A 23,628-nucleotide genomic window follows, 5' to 3' on the forward strand; every position below is an offset into this window, starting at 1 on the left:
TGTGCTCCTCTATGGAGCCGCGGATATCAGCGGTGACATGCCGGCTGACATCCGACCCACTCCGATCCACCAAAGTGTGACGGAGGAAAAACCTACTTTTCCATCCGTCTGGCGGATCGGATCGGGTGAACACGGACAGACGGTCCATGTTCATCCGATCCCCCCATAGGGGAGAGCGGAGAAAATACATCCGCCGGCTCAGCGGGGGATCAACAGAGCGATCCCCGCTGAGCAAGCGGAGGTTCAAGGGTTCGGGATCATTACTGATTGTAAATATATGTAAATACTTGAATGTCCTAAACACAGGTTCACTTTAAGCTTTGATTTAACAATTTTTCCAAGGTTTAACTGCTTCATACTGTATGTTATGTCAAGTATTTGTACTGAATAATTCCAGTAAGCACTCTATCTAATAAGTCCATTTTATACAACCATTTTGGAAGTTTGAAGAAACAGTGTCCCATTTCATAGGCAGATACACTATTCTCATACTGTTAAAGCAAATCTCATATGAGAAAACCATTTGCATGATAATCTTTGGTGCATGATCTACATTGCCAGGCTTGAAAAGTAAAAGTGACATTTTCAAAACCATTACATGTGTTATATTTCTGTTGTGATGAGTCTTGGTCTATCTGTTTCATCTGGGTGATTCATGTCTGCTTTGAAAATACTGAATTGATAAGACAACCCACTTTCTGCAGTCTACCTGGTCTAGTGGTCATGTGATGCATGACATCTGTAATATGTCTTCTGTCCATCCACAGAATGTGCACTTGAAGTGTAGGAAGTAACATGGAAATCAGTATTGTGTATCATGAATGATAAAAGTGGTAGTGCCAGTGTAGCGTTTACACAGGAATTGAAAATTTGAAACAGACACGTAGCCGCTCTGGTATTTAATCATATCAAGCAGAAGTTAAATATTATTTGCAGGACTTTTTTGTAATATGATCATACCACAAGGTCACTCCTAATCGGTAGCATTTTATAACTGTGTAGGTTTGGACCAAGAGACAAAATAAACATTTGAACCTGTTGTGCCCTGGAACCTTTATTGGTTTATTTCTGTATGTGCTGCCAGTCTCTATGGTTTTGGAAAGAGTTGGAGAACAGACATTTTTATATCATAAAGTGAAAAATACTGAAGAAAGCTGTTGACAGGACTAGATATATATGTCCTGCCCCTCTAGACAAGCTGTCTTCCGCAGCCCACCACTTATACCAATTGACTGATTGGCCTCAAAGTGGACTTTTCCCCCTTTCAAATCACATCAGCAAACAGCTCTGCATGCTGATCATCGTACATTCATTAGTTAAACAAACATCTTTTGCTTTTACGTACAAATACTGTTTTTCCACTTCCTGGTTTTGCGAGGCACAGGTGGTGTAATCAGGGCATCACAGCTGCATCCTGGGAAATTCCTACCACATTTTCTAGGTGGCAGACCTAGAGTTGTAGGTAAAGCTCCAGGAAGTAAAGGGAGATAGATGTATCTGATCTTTGTGAAAATGGTCACCATGAGAAAAATGAGAAAGAAACGAAAAATAAGTCATGCAAAGAATATAAATCTTGCAATCATCTATCAGCATCTGTAGATTTCTACAACTAAACATTTCTAAAGGTGTCTTTGTTTGTAATAAGGATGACGATCCTCCTATAATATCACACTAACATTGCTAGATGTAATTGTCATACAAGTCATGCCAAATGCAGGGGACAGAGAGACTGAAAGTGACAGCTTGGTCACTGTTTATCAGAACATCTGTAACTGGTGACTGGTAAAGTAGAGAAAATTGTCCTTCAATCTGCTACCAGCCCACTTCTACGTATACAGACCCAAAATGAGCGAACTAAAATGACATAGTGCTTCATTTCAGGGACAACTGTGAGGACAGTGATTGCACTGGTAGCCACTGTGGCAGTTTGGAAACTTTTAACCAAGATATGTGGTGTGTGAGCTGCTCAGACTGTATGTAAAGTCCTGTGCCAACCGCTAGGAGTGCTGGCCAGGAAGGGAGCTTGTCTACACTCCAGGCAATGGTAGAGATACAATAAACAATGTTTCCTTAACATGAATTTAGCTCAAAAAGTGTTACAAAAACGTTTTGTAACACTTCATGAGCAAGATTTATGTTTAGTGCAACACTGTTTTTTGTATATGCTATGTAATGTCATTATATCTCACTTTAGTGGTGCTGCTGGATATTTACACTGTAGTGGTTTAATTTCATATGTATGATTTTTTTGCACAAGTGCAGTATTTCCTTTGTATGAATGGTAGCGAGTGATAGGTGTCCCGAAAGCGCCACATCAAGTCAAGTGTGTGGTAGTGAATGGCAGTCTCAGTATGGCGGGGGTCCAGGCTGATGCCCTGTACACACAGTCAGGATTCCCAACGGGTCAAAGTCCGTCGGAACTCCCAACAGGAAAATAGAGAATCTGCTCTCTCGTACACACCAGCGGGTTTACGATGGGAAAACTACGATGAGAGCTTTTGGCCAGGAATCCCGGCCGTGTGTATGCTCCATCTGAGTTTTTCCAACGGGAAAACTGCCAAAAACGGGCAGTTTTCTCGTATACACGGCCAGGTTTTTCGGTGGGAAAAAGTCAGCTGGGAATCCCGGTGGGAAAAAAGAGCAGGTTCTCTTTTTTTGTCCGGCGGTTTTTGGGCAGTTTTCCATCTGAAAAACTGCGAGGTCGTGTGTACGGGGCTTGAGACACAGCAGGCTTTGACTTGATGTGCAGCTTCTGGAACACCTATCACTCTCTAGTTTGTTACAGACAGTTAGCAACATGATATGTTTGTGGTTGCAGCCGCTCTAGGCTACGGTTAATGGTGTCCATGTATGCACATCCAGCCATGGCTCTTCCTATTTTTTTTTTATTAAGAATATACAAATAATTACTGTTATCTGTTCTCATACATGCAAGTTTTATGCCCCGTACACACCATCACTTTATGTGATGAAAAAAAACGACGTTTTTAAAAACGTCACTTTAATTGACCGTGTGTGGGGGAAAACATCATTTTATGTCTTGTAAAAAACGACCAAAAAAAATTGAAGCATGCTTCAATTTTATGTGTCGTTTTTCAAAACGTCATTTTTTACTTCACAGAAATTGACCGTGTGTAGTAAAAAACATCGTTTAAAACAACGTTTTTTCACCCGCGCATGCCCAGAAGCTACTTATGAAGCGAGCTTCAATGGAAAAAGTGGTGAGAACGTAACCTCGCTTTGCTAGAACATTGTGAGAAAAACGATGGTGTGTAGGCAACTTCGTCTTTGAAAATTGAAGTTTCAAAAACGTCATTTTTTACTTCACAGAAAATTTCGTTTTTTTTTTCATCACATAAAGTGATGGTGTGTACGGGGCATTAGAGTTTGGTCTCACAAACAAGTTAATTTTGTCAAATATAATTTTTTTGTTTTAAATGAAAACATTGCTCAGGATGTCTCAGGTACAGTGTATTTTAAATCATCATTGTCATATTAGTAATGCATCCCCAAGCATGTTCTAAACCTTTAAGTAAACAGGTTTGTTCTGTAGCTTATTTTATTCTGATCAATTGTAATAGCTGTCAATCAAACTATTATTTTCCAGGATTTTTTTTTCAGTTTTGTTGCTATTAACTTAAATTCTTCAAAAATAATAATGCATTTGTTTTATGCAGGAAAGTGCACTTCGCTGTCATCTGAAAAACAGTGCAAGTGGAAGCGCAGAGTCACAGAGCGTCCTTTCAACACAAACAACATGTAGGGTTTAGATGAGTGATGACATGCAGTTGAAATACATGAACATTAATGACATGTATTTCAAGCAAATTCATAGAAAAAAAAAACTTTAAATCTGTAATCACCCTAAACCAATCTTCTCTGTTGGCAGTGATCATGTCCCTCTTTTGCCTGTGCCTGTCTGTCATCTGACACTTTTTGTGATGTGATTTTTTTCCTACATGAAGGCAGAATCACTGCACAATGAGAAATAACACTTCTTTAAATCACCTGTAATATTTGTTTTCCTTTCTGATTTTACCATAGAGTTAGCTGAGCTGTATCCACGATTGTACATATAGGGGGATATTTACTAAAACTGAAGCGTTCAGAATCTGGTGCAGCTGTGCATGGTAGCCAATCAGCTTCTAAGTTCAGCTTGTTCAATTATTCTTTGGCAATAAAACCTGGAAGCTGATTGGTTTCTATGCAGAACTACACCAAATTGTGCACTCTCCAGTTTCCAACCCATATAGTGTAGTACACTATAAAGTTTCAGATTCCACATATAAATAAGGAAGTGATGGCAAAGTTAACATGTCCATTTAAAATATATTTTTCAATTTTGAGTTTACTTCAGAAGTTTTAAATCCCCCCTGGCTTCCAAATCTTGTAGGTGACTTCAGGCACCTAAGGGAGAAATCCATCGGTCAAAAATCCACGTATGCTCAGAATCAAGTCGTCGCATGCTCGGAAGCATTGAACTTCATTTTCTCTGCACATCGTTGTGTTTTACGTCACCATGTTGGACACAATTGGATTTTTAACCGATGGTGTGTAGGCAGGACTAATGAAAGTCAGCTATATCGGATATCTGATGATATCTGATGAAAAAATCCATCGGTTTGTTTTCATCAGACGAACCGATCGTGTGAGATACTCTTTATTGGCTATCTTAAAGTCTATGAGTGAGCTTGGTTGCCCACACACGCACTGAAATAGCCTTGTAGGCCTTACAAAATCTATATACTTATAATTTTACTGTGATCCTGTGTGTTCCAGTGGCATAATTGGGCCTCTTTATTGTATCTTTCCTTTGGCAGTGGGTGGATCTGCATAATGACTATCAGCATCTTTTCTGGGGCATGGGTAGGGTAGGGCCTTGATGTCCTGGGTGCACAGAAAGTTTATTAAATAATGTTGGGTGTCATTCGATCCTTTAGAGAAACGTTGCTGGTGCTGGATTTCCAAACCGGTGAGTCTGCGTAGGACAGTGCTTGAAAAACTGTTATTTTTAACAGGGATTTTATTTTTTATTCTGGGCCCAAGCTGGAGCTGGACTTTATGGCCCAGATTCACGTAGAATCGCGGCGGCGTAACGTATCGTAGATACGTTACACCACCGCAAGTTTTCATCGCAAGTGCCTGATTCTCAAAGCACTTGCATGAAAACTTACGCTGGCGGCCTCCGGCGTAAGCCCACGTAATTCAAAGGGGCGTGTGCCATTTAAATTAGGCGCACTCCTGCGCCGGACCTACTGCGCATGCTCCGTTTTGAAATTCCCGCCGTGCTTTGCGCGAAGTGACGTAATTTTTTCGAACGGCGACGTGCGTAGCTTACTTTCGTATTCCCGGACGTCTTACGCAAGGACCAAAAATTTTCAAATTCCAAAGGCGGGAACGACGGCCATACTTTATACAGCACATACATGTGCTGTGTAAAGTTAGGGCAACAAAAACGACAACTAACTTTGCGACGGGAAACTAGACTAGCAGCGACGTAGCGAATGCGAAAAACCATCGTGGATCGCCGTAACTACTAATTTGCATACCCGACGCTGGTTTACGACGCGAACTCCCCCCAGCGGCGGCCGAGGTATTTCATCCTAAGATCCGACAGTGTAATTCAATTACACCTGTCGGATCTTAGGGCTAACTATGCGTAACTGATTCTATGAATCAGTCGCATAGTTAGGAAGACCCTAAAACAGAGATACGACGGCGTATCAGGAGATACACCGTCGTATCTCTTTTGTGAATCTGGGCCTGCGTTCCTTCATCAGGCATTATGCAGGAATTGTATGATTCCTTTAAAATGCAATAACTTAATTTAGCCAATGAAGCATACCTCTTAACCTCCAAACTTTTTGCATATGTCAGTCCAATGGAGAACTGTGGTAAGCTCAGGTAGCATGTAATTAAAAGATACCTGTGAAGGTTGAAATATGGTGGCTGCCATTGCTTTCTTTTTTAGTTAAGGATTCTGGGATTTCATCCTGACCTCAACACTTTTTAGCATTTTTACAGCATAAATATACATGCCAAAACTACACTTGCGTGCATATATTAAATTCATGATCTTTTTAATGCAAAATATTAGTCACGTGTCTTTGATTATGTTAATTAATTACAATATTTATTAAATTTGTTGTAAGTCGATTCTCTTTCTGTGCAATAGGGCTGTGATTGGTTCTGTTGCTGTTTAATTGTATACAATATGGTATGCTGTACAGCATTGGTTTAATTTTCAGCTAATCAGTACATGGTAACCCTCTCTCTCTATTTTTCATCTTCAAATTAATACATGAATTTCCCACATTTTAAGTGCATGTCATAGCCACAGAAATTACTACAAGTGTATCTGTCCACCTGACAAAACATTTTATACCATCTATAATGTTACATGTACAAGGAATGATGCTCATATTTATGTATTGTAAAGGAATATTCTTCTTTTAAAAATTTGTATGGTTAGTAAATAAATACATATTTTTCTTGATATCTTTTGGTTTACATTCCCACTGTGTTTATAAAGCCTGAGGGTTTCCCTTCAAAACAAACCAACACTGTGCACAGTATTCTTGCCTTTAGCTGTTAATGATATATGATGTCATTAATGATATTAATGACATCATATACAGTATATGGTAATTTAAAATAGGCTGGCTTAACCACTAGACCTCTGGAAAATGTACCCCCCTTCATGACCAGGATGTTTTTGTTTGCCATACAGCACTACAATACGTTACTTTAATTGACAATTGCGTGGTCATGCAACTCTGGACCCAAATAAAATGTATGCATATTTTTCCCTCAAATAGAGCTTTATTTTGGTGGTGTTTGATCAACCACTGCATTATTTTATTTTGCTAGTGCTATAAACAAAAAAAGGCTGACAATTTTGAAAAAAAAATATACATATTTTCTACTTTCTGCTACAAAACATATCCAATATTTTATTTTTATTTTTAAATCTAATAGCTTCATAAATTTAGGTCAATATGTATTCTGCTACATGTTTTTGGTAAAAAATCCCAATAAGCGTATATTGAATGGTTTGCGCAAAAGTTATAGCGTGTAAAAACGATGGTATATGTATATATATATATATATATATATATATATATATACTGGTATATATATATGGTGTATATATATATATATATATATATATATATATATATATATATATATATATACTGGTATTTATTTATTTATTTTTATACTGGTAATGGCGGCAAATCAGTGACTAGTGGGACTGCAATATTGCGGCGGCCAATCGGACACTTACTGACACTTTGTGGGAACCAGTGACACTAACACAGTGATCAATGCTAAAAAATATGCACTGTCACTGTACTAATGACACTGGCTGGGAAGGGGTTTAAACATCTAAGGTGATCAAAGGGTTAACTGTGTGGCTAGCCAGTGTTCTTGTGTAAACTGTGTGCTGCTTTTACTAAGGGAAGTGATGGATTATATTCCCTGTTTTGCAGGGACACAAAATCCATCGCTTCCCCCATGTCAGAACAGAGCTCTGCCTTGTTCTGTATCTCTCCCCCGTGATCGCCGGGGGGCGACAGACATCCAATGCCCGGCACCCACAAATCGGCTTCTGCTGTGAGTAATCACAGCAGAAGTGGCCTGCCAACAGTGCGTGTGCATATCTGCTATAGGGCGGTCCATAAGTGGTTAAGAAAGTAAATAAATTAATGCTTCAGACCCCTTTCACACTGAGGAGTTTTTCAGGCAGTACAGCGCTAAAAATAGTGCTGCTATACCGCCTGAAAAACTCCTGCCCAGCCTTCTCAGTGTGAAAGCCCGAGGGCTTTCACACTGAGGCTATGCGCTGGCAGGAGAGAAAATCATTTCCTGCAAGCAGCATCTTTGGAGCAGTGAGAGGAGCGGTATGTATACCGCTCCTTCCCATTTAAAACAAATGGAAATCGCGGTAATACCGCCTGCAATGCGTCTCTGCAGAGGCGCGTTGTGGGTGGTATTAACCCTTTATCGGCCGCTAGCGGGGGTCAATACCGCACCACTAGCGGACGAATTTTGCGGCAATGCCGCCACCGCGCCTCCCGCCCCAGTGTGAAAGGGGCCTAAATGAGAGGCATAGGTAGGCTGCCATTACTATCCTTTTTTTTAAGAACCAAAAAGGCTAGCTATAGCTAACCTGATTCCTTACCAAGTGTGGTACACTGGATCTCAAAAGTGCCACATTTGATAAGTGTATTATAATCTAAAAATTATATTTAAGAGGTAAGATGGCTCGTGGTAAGGCTGTTCTAAAACCAAAGCACCCTCTGAATATAGTTTGCTGCACTGCAGGTGCATTCCTGCTACTGTAACAGTATGTTGTGACACCACACAAAAAAATAGTACTGCAACACACCACAGTGCCCGGGCATACTTTACTGTGCGTGTCATGCCTATCTGAATAGGTGATTAAAGATGTACCTTTTTTGTGCAGCACTATGTTACAACCTAACATGTTTGTCAGACTGCAAAAGGTAATAAATTATTTTATTCAGCAAATATACTAAGATCAAAACTAGGTATATACAATGCTGAAACATAGCCTCTTGTTGCTATCTGTACTATTTATTTGGGAGGAGGTGTGGCGGGCATTTTAAAAGCAAATTGCTCTCTTCAGGAGACCAGATTGCACAAAAAAATTCAGGAATTATTGGTTTGTATTTTGGCCAAAATGTTCACGCTTCCCTTCACACCATAAATATTCAAGCTGTACACAAACTCTATCAACCTTTTCTTTACAGTTTTTCTGTGCATGATCCAACACTTTGTTCCATCATCAAAAAAACTCCCATTACAATTACGGTATATTCTGTAGCAAAAATCCGAAGTTTGTCAGTTTTGTTATGATATTATGTGCCAGTCCTATGTTATTAGGCATACATATTATGGATGATGTTTAAACAACCTCTGTGCTTTTCCAGGAAAATGTATTCTACAAGAAGGGACTGGTTGTCCTCCCAGCTCTGTGTCTTGATTTATTTTTGTCTGGGACTAAGATGATTTGTTTTCTGTGGACTGTGAACAAGCATGTGTATTAATGATCAATTTCTCAAGCTGCGCACATTAATTCCTTAAAAAAAATAAATGTCATTGAAGCTTAAATGCTAATATGCGTACGGTTAATTAAGAGAGGCAGAATTAGCTAGAAGCGTGGTGAGCGCTAAGAGCCAAAGACAGAGGGAATGTAGTGTCTTGGTCTCCTTATAGATGACTATTAGAATATTAAATGTGAACTAGCTGATAATAGGCAGAATTAAGATTTCAGAAGTGGCATTTTAAACGTTCATTTAATGGCCAAAGATTAATTAGATAGTCAAAGTTGAGAAGAAGAAAAATCGTTAATATGCAGAATAGAGATCATCTTCCTTTCTCAAAGTATAAGCTAATTGAATGTACAATATTCCTCTAAAGCTTGTATAGAAATTTCTCATCACTTCCCCACATTCAGTAGTTTGGCTTGTCCTTGACTATTCAAGAAAATTTTAAAATTTTATGTTTAAAAAAAGAATCCTTTCCAACTTTGCATGGTACTTTGTTTTTATTAGAGAAATTGTTTCTAATGGGCCGTACACACAATCCGAATACCAGACGAAAACTGTTGTCCGAGGAAAAATAGTATGATTTTCGGATCGTGTGTACACTACTTTTGAGACCCGTTTACGACAGTTCATCTGATATTATTAGATTGGACAAGTACGAAAATTTTCCTCGTACGATACCAGATCGATACGATTTTCCTTTAGTCAGTATAGCTGTCGTCCAAAAATACAATACAAATACATTACAACACATGACATCACTTCCGATTTTTTTTTGTTTGTATGAGAATTTTCGTGACTTTAGTAACCTAGTCAATTTCCACTTGCGACTATTAAGTGAAAAAATTTGTACAATCTGTCATACGATATTCGTAAGATCTGTCGTACGATATGTTTTAGAATGGTGTTTAATACTTTTATTTACTAAAGAAGTATAGGCTTTTTACTTAGCAACGGGAATTTTCACTTAGCTTAGCGAACGTCGTGAAACTCTGTTGACTTCAGCCATCCTATCATGAGCAGCATAATTTTTGTTTGATCTCCTTGCACAAGATTGGGTATTCTTTGAAAGAGAATTTTCTTTGTATTTGCTAAACTAAGCTAAACTTCTTTAAAGCAGTACTAAACCCATTGATTAAGCTGTTTTCCAAAACAGTTACATACAAGGCTTCCAGTGCTTCTACTTTCAACCAAACTGTCAAGCCATCAAATAGCTCCTGTTAGAACTGGTCAAGTGGAGCATCCCGGCAAAACATGCGATCAAACAGAGGCTAACCACGCAGCTTCCTTGGCTGTAAAGGAAAGGAGATTTTTTTTTCTTTAATAAATAAACTCCATAGACTTTTCAAAGTGAAAAAAGTGAGTGGTTGAAAATATAAATCTGTCTCCAATAATTTAAAAAAAAGTTTTTTTTTACCTACACATGAGGGGGCTACATTGTGATTTGGAACCAGAAGAGCCAAGAGCTATCAAAATCTGCTTCTAAAATCAATCACTCTATGATGAGACACACCGTTTCTTATCGCAGAAGTGAATATGTAACATTGGCAGGACCTCCCCTGTCAAACATTTAACCTCAGTCCTCACTTTTTGAAATTGAACAGAACCATGGTGTTTTGTTTCAGAAAATCCATTCATCAGTATAAAAGCTTGTTCAGCAATCCAATTTAACCTTTTAGATTTTTTGAGTATGGTCTAGTGAGTAAGACGATGGAAATCCCAGCTGATTACCAATACAGTGCTATGGCCCTTTGATGCAATTAGGGTGCTTTAGTGACCCAATAGGTTACACCGTCACACCATAATCAATATCAACTGAACAACTTATGTTATCAGCACACTAATGTACCCCGTCCTCAATAGGATTTTATTACAAAGTCTCCAAGTTAAGCAAAGTTAAAATGTTTGAGGGCCATCCAAAGTTCCTGTGCTCAGGTCAGACTGTTGCCTGGCAAATGGGACCCTTTGACGTACTAAAACATTGCTTAGCTTTGTGCTAAATGCATTAAAGTCATATTTAGTAATGCATTGGTGTACTAGAGATGCACATTGTTAAGCTTAAAAGAAAGAGACACAATGGATAATAAGCAGGGCTGCTGTTAGAAATCACAGGGCCACATGCAGCCTACCTGACAGCCCCTGCTCCTGTTTTTTGTACAGCCTTTGAACAGCCTTATTGGGGGGGGGCTTTGGTGAAATATTTGGGCTCTAAAAAGACCACTGATGGCTCACATTTGAGACAAATAAAAGGACTGAGAACAGAGATTCCCCATTCCCTTTCTCTGCAGCCTGAGCTGCACTTAAGCAGTAAATGAATGGGAAGCACTATGAGGCTCCCTGTTCATTCACAGTCTGAAGCATAGTAAACACAATTTACTATGCTTCCGTAATGGATGGACACAATGAGTGATCAGGGGCAATTGAATACTGTGTCAATTCAGGAAAGGAAGAGGCTGGCAAATAGGACAAATTTACTGCACACACCCACTCTCTATCCCGAAACATCCCCCAGTGTGGGGAGGGAAAATGGCAATGCTGCAGGGTAGGTGACCACACAGGAATGGGGGCCCGGACAGCACGAGGGGTGCAGATACTAATCCCCCCGCAGCGCAGTAAAAGGAAGAAAAAATAGGAGAAGTCCCAGAGCCACAAGTTTTGGCATTATAGCAGTCGCTCCTGCAGGTTACCTGTGCCCCCCTTTTGACTGATGAGGCCTAGGGCCCGGTACAGGAAGACTGGCTGTACTGCCTTATAATAGGACAACATAGATACCAGTTATTTTCTGTCCAGAAAACACAGCAGCCATAATGATGCCTCAAGGTTCATTGTACCCTTATCTAGGCTCTTTACAAGCTATTAAAGCTAGATGCCAGAGGGCTCCTCATAAGTAATTGGTAGGGTAAGTTTGTTACCTGAAGAATATGGGATGGAAATACCTGTTTTATCTTACATAATGGTGTATAAAATCAGAAGCTCTGTACACCATTCACCATGTACTGTATGCATTTGAAGGCTGATTATCTATTTAAAATATTGTTTACCTTTGCGTATACATGTTCTAAGCCCATATAAGATATTATCAAAGCATTAAGAGAAAGCCATGTTTGAATAAAGAATAGGGCTAGTTAGACTAGACACCAACATGCAGTTTTTAGAAGTTAGAAATAAACATCAAACTACATAAATATAACAACAAAAAATAAATAAAAAGTGTGAATATTGATGTGGTAATGCAAGATAAATAGTTGAAAAGTATCCACCTTGTGTAAATGTTCCCAATGTGTGCACTCTCCGGAGTTAACTATTGCAAACACATGTAAAATATAGTGTCCATAAACAAATGACATATTCCACCATGTGCCACGAAGAATCCGGAGCTGTTAAGCCTCCACCATTTATGCACTCACCAGAAAAATGTAGTATAAACACCTCAATTAGATGTTCTTTGCAAGCAATTCACCAGGCTTCTTGTCGTTTGTAACACAAACTTCCTCTGAGGACTTCAAAGAGCTGCATAAAAAAGACTTATAAAATAAAAATCTTATTAAAATGCTGCAGTATTCATCGATGCATAAAAACAAACCGCAAGCTGGCCAGACTTACAAGGATGGCCACCATTCCGAAAAACCAGAAGGTGTAGTAACATCACCTCATTCCTTTAAACTGAACATAAGCAGGTTCTATGGCTGAGAAATGTAACTGAGTGACTTACCTACATTTAAGTAGCCATATTTCCTGTGTAAATCTGGACATAAACTGCATGTAAAAAAAAACTAACAGATTTTTCCATCCACACTATACAGCTCAGATGGACAAATATCCCACTGTGACCACTGGTGTATTTTGGTTTTGTTCTGCCCTAGGCAAGATTAAAATCGGACGCCTCCATCTAAATTTGTCCCACCCCTTTCTATTTGGCGTGGTTATAGTGGCTATGTGGGGTCTTCGGTTGATATTCAGGGTTGCTATGTGGTGTATCTGGCGGTTATGTGGGGTCTCTAGTGGTTGTGTGGGGTCCCTGGTGGCTGTGCTGGGCCTCTGGTGAGTGGGTAGGGTCTCTGGTGGCTAAGCGTATTCTCTGGTGGTTATGCAGGGTCTCTGGTGGATCGTGGGGTAATAACCCCCCGCTAGTCTGCCACAGTGGCCCCCCCGCTAGTAGAAGAGATAGGGATAGGAAAGAAGAGAAAGATGGGGGACATGGAAAAGGAGAAAAATAGAAAAAGAGGAGGGGGTGAGAGAGACACCTCCAGTGTCTACACTCAACTCAAACCTTGACCCCCACACTCACCCCATACAGTAGTACACAGTACTCCCCCAGTACCCACAGTCACCTCATAATTCCCCATTGCCCACACTCACGTCTCCAGAGGACAATTGTTGGCTGGGTGATGTAGTTGGTCTATACAAGGTGCAGACCAGCCATTTTCCATATCGCCCAGCATCATCTCTGTAGCAGTGGTGATCTGGATGACAGCTAGGAGGGTGCCCGGTGTTTGGGCTATGCTCTCCCCATCCTGGCTCTCCTGCACTCCCTTCCAGGGATGGATCGGAAATCCCACTGTGAATCTGCAGGGCAAACCTCTCCCCCTGCTTCCTCCTTCTCCCTCCTTAAAGGTGCGGCCACAGGTTAGGAAGTAGGCTGCGGCTGTGGAATGCGGGGAAGGAGCCACGGCTGTGCCCAATCCCAGTGCAAGGTAAGGACAGTGTGGAGAAGGAGGGCAGGGTCTCAGGTTGCTGCTCTCAGGTCTGGTGTGGAGCAGTTGCTGGTCATTTTCTACCTGGCTACTTTTTTCAGTTGAAGGATGTTGGGCAGAAGGGGACTGACAGAGTCACCAACCGAGTGTTTTTTGTCCTCTTCTGCAGGAACCGGAAGGAATTCGTATATTGTATGGCCAGCACAAATCTGTGCTTGATTTTCAAGGCATAAGGGGAAAACTTCTATACCTAAAATAAAAGATATGAAGAAATATTCAAATGTTTCCTTTTATTAGGATAGAAAGTGTTAATTGTTTTGTATACAAATATATCTATAATACTATTAAAATTTAGTTTTAGTAAGCTGATTGAAGATAGCAGTTGAGTTGCTGAATAAAGAATGTAGTGTGATTCTGAGTTCTTCAGAAAGGTAATTCTGTCAGTGAGCAGACAGGAAATTGTCCACTTGAAGAGAAAGGGGAAAAAGGGCACACTATTTTTTGGTTGTTTTCTGTCTGAACTACCTGTAATGCTCCATAATTGTTTGAAAGGACTGCAGTAATTGAGCACTTGTATGCCGTAAGTGCATGACTAGCCAGGGGTCCTGAAGTGCTTCTCTGTGCACTCAGGTAATAACAGAGCAAGCTTCTTGCCTTGCATCTCCTGCTTTGTAAATCAACTCTGCCTCTCCTGTGTGACTGCCAGGTGTACAAAATGTATTTTAAATTGCACCCAATGTGGTAAAGCTCAGCTCTGGCTTTACTTGGTGCTGATTTGTGAAGTGGGCTCATTATCAGATTATTTTGTGAAGGCCTTACACCTGAACACTGTATGCCATTCACTTTAACTGATTGTCTCAATTCACATGCTATGCGAAATTGCAGATAGCTGTATTCTATAAAATGTGTTGGCCTATTAAATTACCCCAGTGTGTTCTTCTTAATCACTTATGGATGGAAATCGGTCAAGAAATGGCCAATACTAAATCTGTATTATCCATGGTACACAAAGCAAGCTGTAATTTTTGAGACAAATTGTTGTTTTTTTTAAGAGGAAAAGTTTAGTGCCAACTTTAAGTTTAAGTTAGTTGGCTACCAGCAAACATTTTAGAAAAATAAATTTAGTTGTTAGCTCTTTACAGCACCAAAGTGAGATGTGTATATATATATATATATATATATATATATATATATATATATATATATATTTCTTTAGGTTTAAATTTGAAGGCTACATCACATCCTAAAGTAACTAGACAATGACCATCCCAGGGGTGATGTGTTCTAATCATAGGTCTAAGCTAGATAAAACAGAGTTCCAGAAACATATAAAAATACCTGTAAATACAGTTTTGTGTTAAAGGGACACTAAAGTTTCAGATTTGTTGCTTTAAAACTAAAAAACATGTTATACTTACCTGCTCTGTGCAATTGTTTTGCACAGAGCAGCCCTGATCTTCCTCTTCTTGGGTCCCCTGCCAGCACTCCTGTTCCTTCCTCCCTGCTGAGTACTCTTACGTTCTCACTCCCAAACCATCCCTGTATGTCTTATAGACACACAGAGTGTGGCTCGGGCCCCACCCCCTGCTCCCTCCTCATTGGCTGTGATTGACAGCAGTGGAAACCAATAGCTCCTGCTACTCTGTCTCAGCCAATGAGGAGAGGGAGACCTGGGACAGCCGAGGCTCCTATGCACAGCACTGGCTCAGGTAAGTATTAGGGGGCACTGTGGGGGGGGGGGGCATAGAATGCCTTCAGCCTTTACAACCACTTCAATTTAAAAAGAATATATGTATGAAATGTGTTTTTAACCACTTGACCACTGGGCATTTAAACCCCCTTCCTAACCAGACCAATTTTCAGCTTTCGGTGCTCTCACATTTGGTAATTGGAATGACAAATACTCAGTCAGGCAACATGCTACCCATATAATTTTTTTTAAATGCTTTGTATGTTTTTGTTTGTGTTTTGAATTGTATTCATTGGGCAATGGGAAGCCAATAGAGGGAATGACAGAGAGGGGTGGTGGACACTAAATGGTTGGTAAGATGGATGAGTCTGGCAGCAGCCTTCATGGTAGACTAAAAAGGGATAGCTTGTGGAGAGGTAGGCCAATGAGGAGGCAGTCAAGGTGAGAGATAAAAAGGGAGGAAGTATTTTGCTTAGTGATTTCAACGGTTAAAAAGGGACGTAATTTGAAGATGTTACGAACGTGAAGCCTGCAAGATTGGATTGGATCTGAAAGGGCAGGTCAGAGTCCAGCATTACACCTAGCACCCTGACACGAGGGAAAGGACTGATGGTTGTTTTATTGATCGATGGAGAAGTCATTTTTAGAAAGATTGAGTTTCAGGAAGTGGTGTAGCATTCATGCTGACATGTCAGTTAATAAGTTAGTAATACGAGAGGAGACTGAAGTAGTGAGGTGAGGAATAGAGAGATAGATTTGTGTGTCGTCAGCATAGAGTTGGTACTGGAAACTATGGGAGTTTATTAATTGACCATACATCAGTTAAATTAGTGCAAAGTATAATTTCTATTGCTCCCTGCCTGTGTGCAAGCAGAGGTTATAGAGATGAGGAGAGGTCTGTGTTCTTTGTATTGCATTAGAGATGAAGAAGGCAGGAATGACAACAAGTGCATTGGAATTTAGAGCCCAAAATAAACTGTGTTGTTGTATGAAACTGGACGATAAGAGCACACTATATGTCTGGCACATCAACAGTCATTTTCTGTACTTGCATTGGGTTTTAAGGGGTAAAACATGGGAAATATCAAGTATTGCAGAGATGTACTAAATATATATTTTTTTTGCTTTTACATATGCTTTAAATATATTGTAAAGCAAGTCTAATACAAACCCTTTGTTTGTCACTAATGCTCATATCTTTGGAGAAAACTTGCTCTGTATTCTTAATATTCTTCCAGGGTGACCATCAAGTATTGCTCTTTTTTTTTATGGTTTGGTAGAATGTAATCCTTTTATTAGATAACTGTAACCAAAATATGTTAAACCTCTTTGCTTAATCTTGTTTCAATACTAGTGATTGCAGGTCTTCAAGAGTTCAACGTTAACAGTGTTGGTAGGAAATGTCACTGCTCTGACCTTATCAGAAAGTTGAAATGAGTATTTTAAGTAAACAAAACACGCACATAGCTATTCATTTCACAAATATCCTTTTGATGTGAAACTGAAAAAGGAAAAAGCTTTCCTCATTCTGTGTACAGGCGGTCCCCGGGCTACAAACAAGATAGGGACTGTAGGTTTGTTCTTAAGCTGAATCTGCTTGTAAGTCGGAGAAATTAACATTTTTTTAAGTGTAGCTCCAGCCAAAAAAAATATTTTTAACCTTTTTGGATAACATAGAGAAGGGTTATCACCACTGTGGTGTTTGATTTGCTGTCTGTGCACCTGTTCAGAAGATTTCACCTCACTTTCTGTCCCAATGACAATTGGATTTTGAAAATGTTGGGTTGTGGTGGAAACAAGCCTTGGTAATAAAGCATCAGTGGAGACACCTTTTTCCCATAATAACTCTCAGGCCCCGTACACAAGGACGGACAATCCGCTGAAAACGGTCCGCCGGACCGTTTTCAGTGGACATGTCCGCCCGGAGATTTCTGTCTGATGGTTGTACACACCATCAGACAGAAATCCACGCGTAAACAATACGCGGGGCGTGGCCGCGCCGTCGCCGCGACGATGACGTGGCGACGTGGACGGCCTTGAAGTTCAAAGCTTCCACGCATGCGTCGAATCTGTACGACGCATGCGAGGGATGGCGGTCGGTTGGACGTGTCCCGTGAGTCTGTACAGACGACCGAACACGTCCGACGGACAGGTTTCCAGCGGATAGATTTCTTAGCATGCTAAGAAATTTTGATCCGCTGGAAACTGTCCGATCCGCCGGACAATTGTCCGCTCGGGCCTACACACGACCGGATCTGTCCGCTGAAACTGGGGATAGATCCGGTCGTGTGTATGGGGCCTTACAGGAAGGAATTTCCCTTCCTGGGGTATATTTCCTCTCACTTCCTATTGTTTCCCTCCGTTTCTAAGTAAGAGTCTTTTGTAACTAGGGGACCGCCTGTATCTGCTTATGCCATCCTGATTTCACACCCAGTTTGTTTTTTCTTACACAATAATTTTAGTGTATAATTGGGAAGTATATTGGGTCAGGTAAAGTGTTTTTATGAAGACTGAACTTGTACAAGCTTATTTTCTATGTACACCAATTAGTGAAGCCCAAGTATCTGTTATATGTTTTTCTTCTCTAAAATAAATAATTAAGAGTGTGTTTTACTGAAGTAATGTGAAGCAAATACTAATGCCTCGTACACGCGACCGGTTTTCCCATTGGGAAAACTGCCATGAGAGATTTTGGCTGGGAAAACCGTCCGTGTGTATGCTCCATCACAGTTTTACCAACAGAAAAACTGTCGGAAAAAAAAGAGAACCAGCTCTATTTTTTCCCGCCGGAATTCCCGACGGTCTTTTTACCCGGCAGTTTTCCTATGTAAAAAAACTGTGATGGAGCATACACACGGCCGGGATTCCTGATCAAAGCTCCATTGCAGTTTTCCTGTCAGGAAAACCTCTCGTGTGTAGGGGGAAAAACTTCCCGAGCAGGTTCTCGGTTTTCCCCTCGGGATTTCCGCTGACTTTTTACCGCCGGGAATCCCGTACGTGTGTACTAGGCATAAATGTAGCTTTATGAACCTTAAATGTGAACCACAGTTTAACCCCTGTTAAAAATGCATATTTTAGTCCTGAAAATTTGTTTACGCCCCCTTAGGCTGCATTCACACCTAGGCGTAGGCGATTTGCGGTAGGCCTTTTTACCGCGATTTTCCGCGACAAATTGCGGCGTTTTTTACCGCGATTTTGTCGCGGCGTTTTTTACCGCAATTTTCGCTGGAGGGGTGATTACACATTGTGTAATATGGCCGAACGCTGAAGATGCCTGAAAAAAAGGGTCAGGGACTTGTTTTGAGCTTCAGGCGTTTCGGCATTCGGCGTGGAGGTGTGAACCATCTCCATAGCCGACAATGTTAAATCACCCCTCCAGCGTATTGCAGGCTGCAATAGCGGCGGGCGGCGGGCGTGAAAACGCCTAGGTGTGAATGGAGCCTAAATAGTACTGTATATTTATACATCATTTTTTCTGAAGACAGACCCAATTCTGTGCAATAAGTCCAAAAAAGAAACTGCCTGTTGATTCTGCCAACAATCCAGTGCTGTCCTGTGTCCTGTATGCTCTGCAATGCTGCAAAACAGACTTATCTTTCTACCCAGGGTACCACTGTGGACCACCCAATGGTGAGTGTTGTCACCCTAGGACAGAAAGTATGTTACCTGCAGGATCACCAGGCAAACATAAAGGAAAAAAACACAAGGCAACCACCACATCTAATGACTGGTAGGCTGCAATGTATTACATTTTTGTTCTTCAGTTTGGATATACTTAAATACACTGTCAAAAGGAAATGCAGTTATTAACTTTTTTTTTTTTTTGCCCAAGGCAGCATTTTTGTTGGCAAAACCTTTACTAAGAGCCTTTGCATCAGTATGACCTCTGTACACATTTAGACTAGGCTCACACTGGACGCAGTCCCTATTGCCCCTTTAGGAAGCGATCCATGGTGAATCACTTTTCAGGGATAGCTTGCAGGTGTTGAGGAGATGATGCTGCCCTCTCCTGAATGCCTGTTTTCTTCTTATTTTTAAATTTGTTTTCACATTCCAATTGGGATTTTACTTTGAACTACTGCTCCACAACCAAGAGCTAATTCTTTGGATCCTAGTTTGAGCACAGTCCCGTTGACTTCAATGGGTGAATTTGGCCCGCTGTACCTCTTCTCAGGCTCTGTCTGCCAAGTTAAAATTGCTGCATAATAATCCCAAGCATTACATCTGCATCAATGTGCCCTCAACTGAGTGGCTACCATGTTCCTTTGGAGGTAAGTGGTCGGCGGGCAGTAAATATGCAGCTGAACCAACTGTTTTTACTGCCTGTTTGAAGGAATGACTGTGTCACATGTGTTCTTTTACATGTTCTACCTACTGTACAGAGATCACATTGATCTTAGAATATTTCCTATGCACATGGAACCTAGACAAAGTACACGCCAGTGGCTGCACTATATGAACGCTGAGTAATATGTTGTTGGCTGGTAGTATATGTAACCCGAGCGGTAATTGCCTTCTTAACCACTTCCATACCAGGTACTTACGCAGCTTCCCGCCCAAGCCAATTTTCAGCTTTCAGCACTGTCGCACTTTGAATGGCAATTGCGCGGTCATGCTACACTGTACCCAAACAAAATTGGCGTCCTTTTTTCCCCACAAATAGAGCTTTCTTTTGGTGGTATTTGATCACCTCTGCGATTTTTTTTTTGCGCAACAACTAAAAAAAGGCTGAAAATTTGGAAAAAAAATTACGTTTTTATTTTTTTCTGTTAATTTTTTTGTAAATAAGTTTTCTCTTTCAATTACGGGCACTGATATGGCGGCACTAATGGGCACCGATGAGATGGCACTGATGGACATCGATGAGGTAGTACTGACGGGCACAGATGAGGTGGCACTGATTGGCGGCGCTGGTATGCGACACTGATGGGCACACATAGGCGGCACTGATGGGCACACATAGGCGGCACTGATGGGCACACATAGGCGGCACTGATGGGCACACATAGGCGGCACTGATGGGCACACATAGGCGGCACTGATGGGCACTCATGGGCGGCACTGGGCACTCATAGGCGGCACAGATGGGCACTCATGGGCGGCACTGATGGATACTTATGAGTGGCACAGATGGGCACTGCTAGGTGGGCACTGGGCATGGATGGGCACTGTGGGGTGGCACTGATGGACACTGGGGTGGCGCTGATGGACACTGGGGTGGCGCTGATGGACACTGGGGTGGCGCTGATGGACACTGGGGTGGCAGCACTGATTGTTGCCAGTCAGTGCCCATTTGTGGGCACTGACTGGCATCTTTTTTCTTTATGTTTTTTTATTTTATTATTTTTTTTGACTTTTTTTTTTTTTTTGGCTTTTTTATTTTTTTTGCCCACCCTGGTGCTCCAGGGTGGGCATCCCTGGTGGTCCAGTGTGGCGATCCGAGGGGGGGCTGCGCTGATAAACAATCAGCGCTAACCCCCCCTGTCAGGAGAGCCGCCGATCGGCTATCCTCTACTCGCGTCTGTCAGACGCGAGTGAGGAAGAGCCATCGGCGGCTCTTCCTGTTTACATCGTGATCAGCCGTGGTTGGACACGGCTGATCACGTGGTAAAGAGTCTCCGCCGGAGGCTCTTTACCGAGATCGGAGATGCAGGGTGTCAGACTGACACCCCGCATCACCGATCGCCGCGATGCGCGCCCCCACGGGCGCGCGCGGCATGAAATCCTGCAGGACGTTCTAGAACGTCCTGTCAGGATTTCATAACCACTTCCCGGACGTAAATCGGCCATAGGCCGGGCGGGAAGTGGTTAAATACACATTTGAGCACATGCTGTTTTAAACGTATGTCTCCTGCTACTAAATGTTTCATAGAAGGCCTACCAATGTACAATCTTTTAATTCTAGAATAAAATTTCTTTTGTCTTCTTTTAATTTCCAGCCATCTGTTTCCAGAGCTATACAAAGAACACATTTATGTATTTTCCTTGCCTCTACCAGCAGCCCTATTGTAATCATGTAACAAATGCTTGCAAGTTCAAGTCTAATCAAACGGTCCCCAATAGCTAATAACCAGACAGAATAGCAGCATTTAAATCAACGTCCTTCTTCCTCTCGGCCATTCGAGTTTAGGTGACATGAGAACTATATTTTGATCAGACCTGTCATAGATAATTTCTGCATATCAAAACATACAGGGACAGGCTTCAAATTGACTTGTCAGTTCTTATTTACTTAGCAGTGCACTTTCTGTTGTTGTCAGGACTGGATGTTTTTTAATCTTTCATAGTCATCCAAAACACACGGGCTCACTCTCAGAATTTACAAAACATAAAATGTTAAGCTTAGCTTATATCGCATTTAAAGATTCAGTAACCTTTTTTTGCTTATGCAAATAGCACCTCTAAGACAGCACTTCGCTGTTACAGAATATTTTTAAAGTGTGAGCATGACTTCCTGGTGCATTTATATTTCTTGGGATTACATTAATCAAAACCTCATTCTACTGCATTTTATTTAAGCAGTATTGTTGCAAACAATAGATAGATAAAATAGATAGATAGATAGATAGATAGACAGACAGACAGACAGACAGACAGACAGACAGACAGACAGACCAGTTTCAAGCAATTACATTTTGTTTATTTTTACAAAATGTTGTCTGTAGTATCTGTTTAATTACTCACTCCTACTCATTTGTTTTTAGCATATCTATTTTGCCATAATCGCTTCTCGTTGCCAAACTCTTTGTTTTGGATGCCAGTAGATATTGGACATTTCATATATTTAGACAGTTAAAGCTAAACCCCACTCAAACCGATAAATACAGAGTTAACATATATAGAAGGAAGCTGTTTTACCTGCCAATGGATTTGTATTTCTATCCAGTGCTGAGATTTATGCATACAGCCCAGCCCTAACTAAAGCCCCATACACACGATCGGAATTTCCGATGGAAAAAGTCAGACGGACTTTTTCCATCGTAAATTCCGACGGTGTGTATGCCCCATCGGAGTAATTCCATTGGAAATTCCGATAAATTCCATCGAAGTTTAGATAGAGAACATGTTCTCTTTTCCGATGACAAAGGTCCGATCGTGTGTACGGGGCTTAGGAGGATAGGAGACCTGTTTTTTCTCTGCTGCAATTAGGTAACATTGAGGCCTCAAACAGACAGATGTAGTCATCTGCACACCTGTGCGAAGGGTCTGCACACCTGTGCGAAGGGTCGTCTTCATCTGCACAGGATGAACAAATGCTCTGTACAGTCAGCAGGTTGAAACCAATAACTAGCAGCTGACACACAGCTGGCCCACACTTTGCAGCTATAACAGATTCAACTCTTCTGGGAAGTCTGTCCACAGAAGAGTTGAAACTGTTATAGCAACATTGAACCATACGGACTAAAGCCCCATACACACGGCAGGACTTTTTCTGCAAACTTTCCCAAAATCATGTAATTTTTCTGCTCTTTTTTGCTCTTTACCGCCACCCTTTGTTCAACTTCTGCTATTGCTGGTTGATTTTAACATTGGTTCTAGGCATGCGTGTTTGTACTTTGGACTAAAGTCCGATGGATTTCTGTACACATGATAGGACTTTGCATCGTAGGACTTCTGTTGCCGAAAAGTTTGTCCGTTTGCAGAGTGAACTTTTGTCTGATGAAAACTAAAACGGTCGAATTTTTTTTTAGAAAACCTGTTCATTTTGAAGTTTGTTGTCAAAAAGTCTGATCGTGTGTATGGGGCGTTAGACTGGGATGCCATTAAAGTTCATGTGTGTGTAAAGGTGGGTGTCCCAATACTTTTGGTAATATAGTGTGTGTGTGTATATATATATATATATATATATATATATATATATATATATATATATATATATATAAATATATAAATAATCTATTCAGGAATAAAGAGTTGAATTATTTTGTGTCTTTTATACCTGATTAGATTTAGGCTTTAAGTAAGCTTTAGAGCCCTTTCACACTGTGCCGCCCATAGCGTTGGCGCATTTTGGCCGCTAGCGGGGCGCATTTCCCCTCCGCTAAAACCACCCTCAATGCGCTACTGAAGCAGCGCATTGCGGGCAGTATAGCCGCGCTGTCCCATTTGGCAAACACACCGCTCTTTCTCCGCTCCAAAGATGCGGCTAGCAGGACTTGTTTTACCATCC

General features: G+C 41.0%; 1 protein-coding gene across 4 annotated transcripts in view; it reads left to right on the forward strand.

The window, feature by feature from the left end:
• Positions 1–23,628, forward strand: part of PARD3B (par-3 family cell polarity regulator beta) — a 1,737,215-nt gene that overhangs the window by 1,091,169 nt on the left and 622,418 nt on the right. Inside the window, exon 21 of one of the 4 annotated variants that reach the window (XM_040357290.1) lies at positions 3,678–4,149. The exons of the other annotated variants lie outside the window; for them this stretch is intronic. Coding sequence (XP_040213224.1) covers positions 3,678–3,702 — 25 coding nt within the window. The 3' untranslated portion in view covers positions 3,703–4,149. Of the gene's footprint in view, positions 1–3,677; positions 4,150–23,628 lie in introns of those variants that run through there. 4 annotated transcript variants of the gene reach the window in all.

This window comes from Rana temporaria, chromosome 6 (genome assembly GCF_905171775.1).
Source record: "Rana temporaria chromosome 6, aRanTem1.1, whole genome shotgun sequence".
NCBI classification, from domain to species: Eukaryota; Metazoa; Chordata; class Amphibia; order Anura; family Ranidae; genus Rana; species Rana temporaria.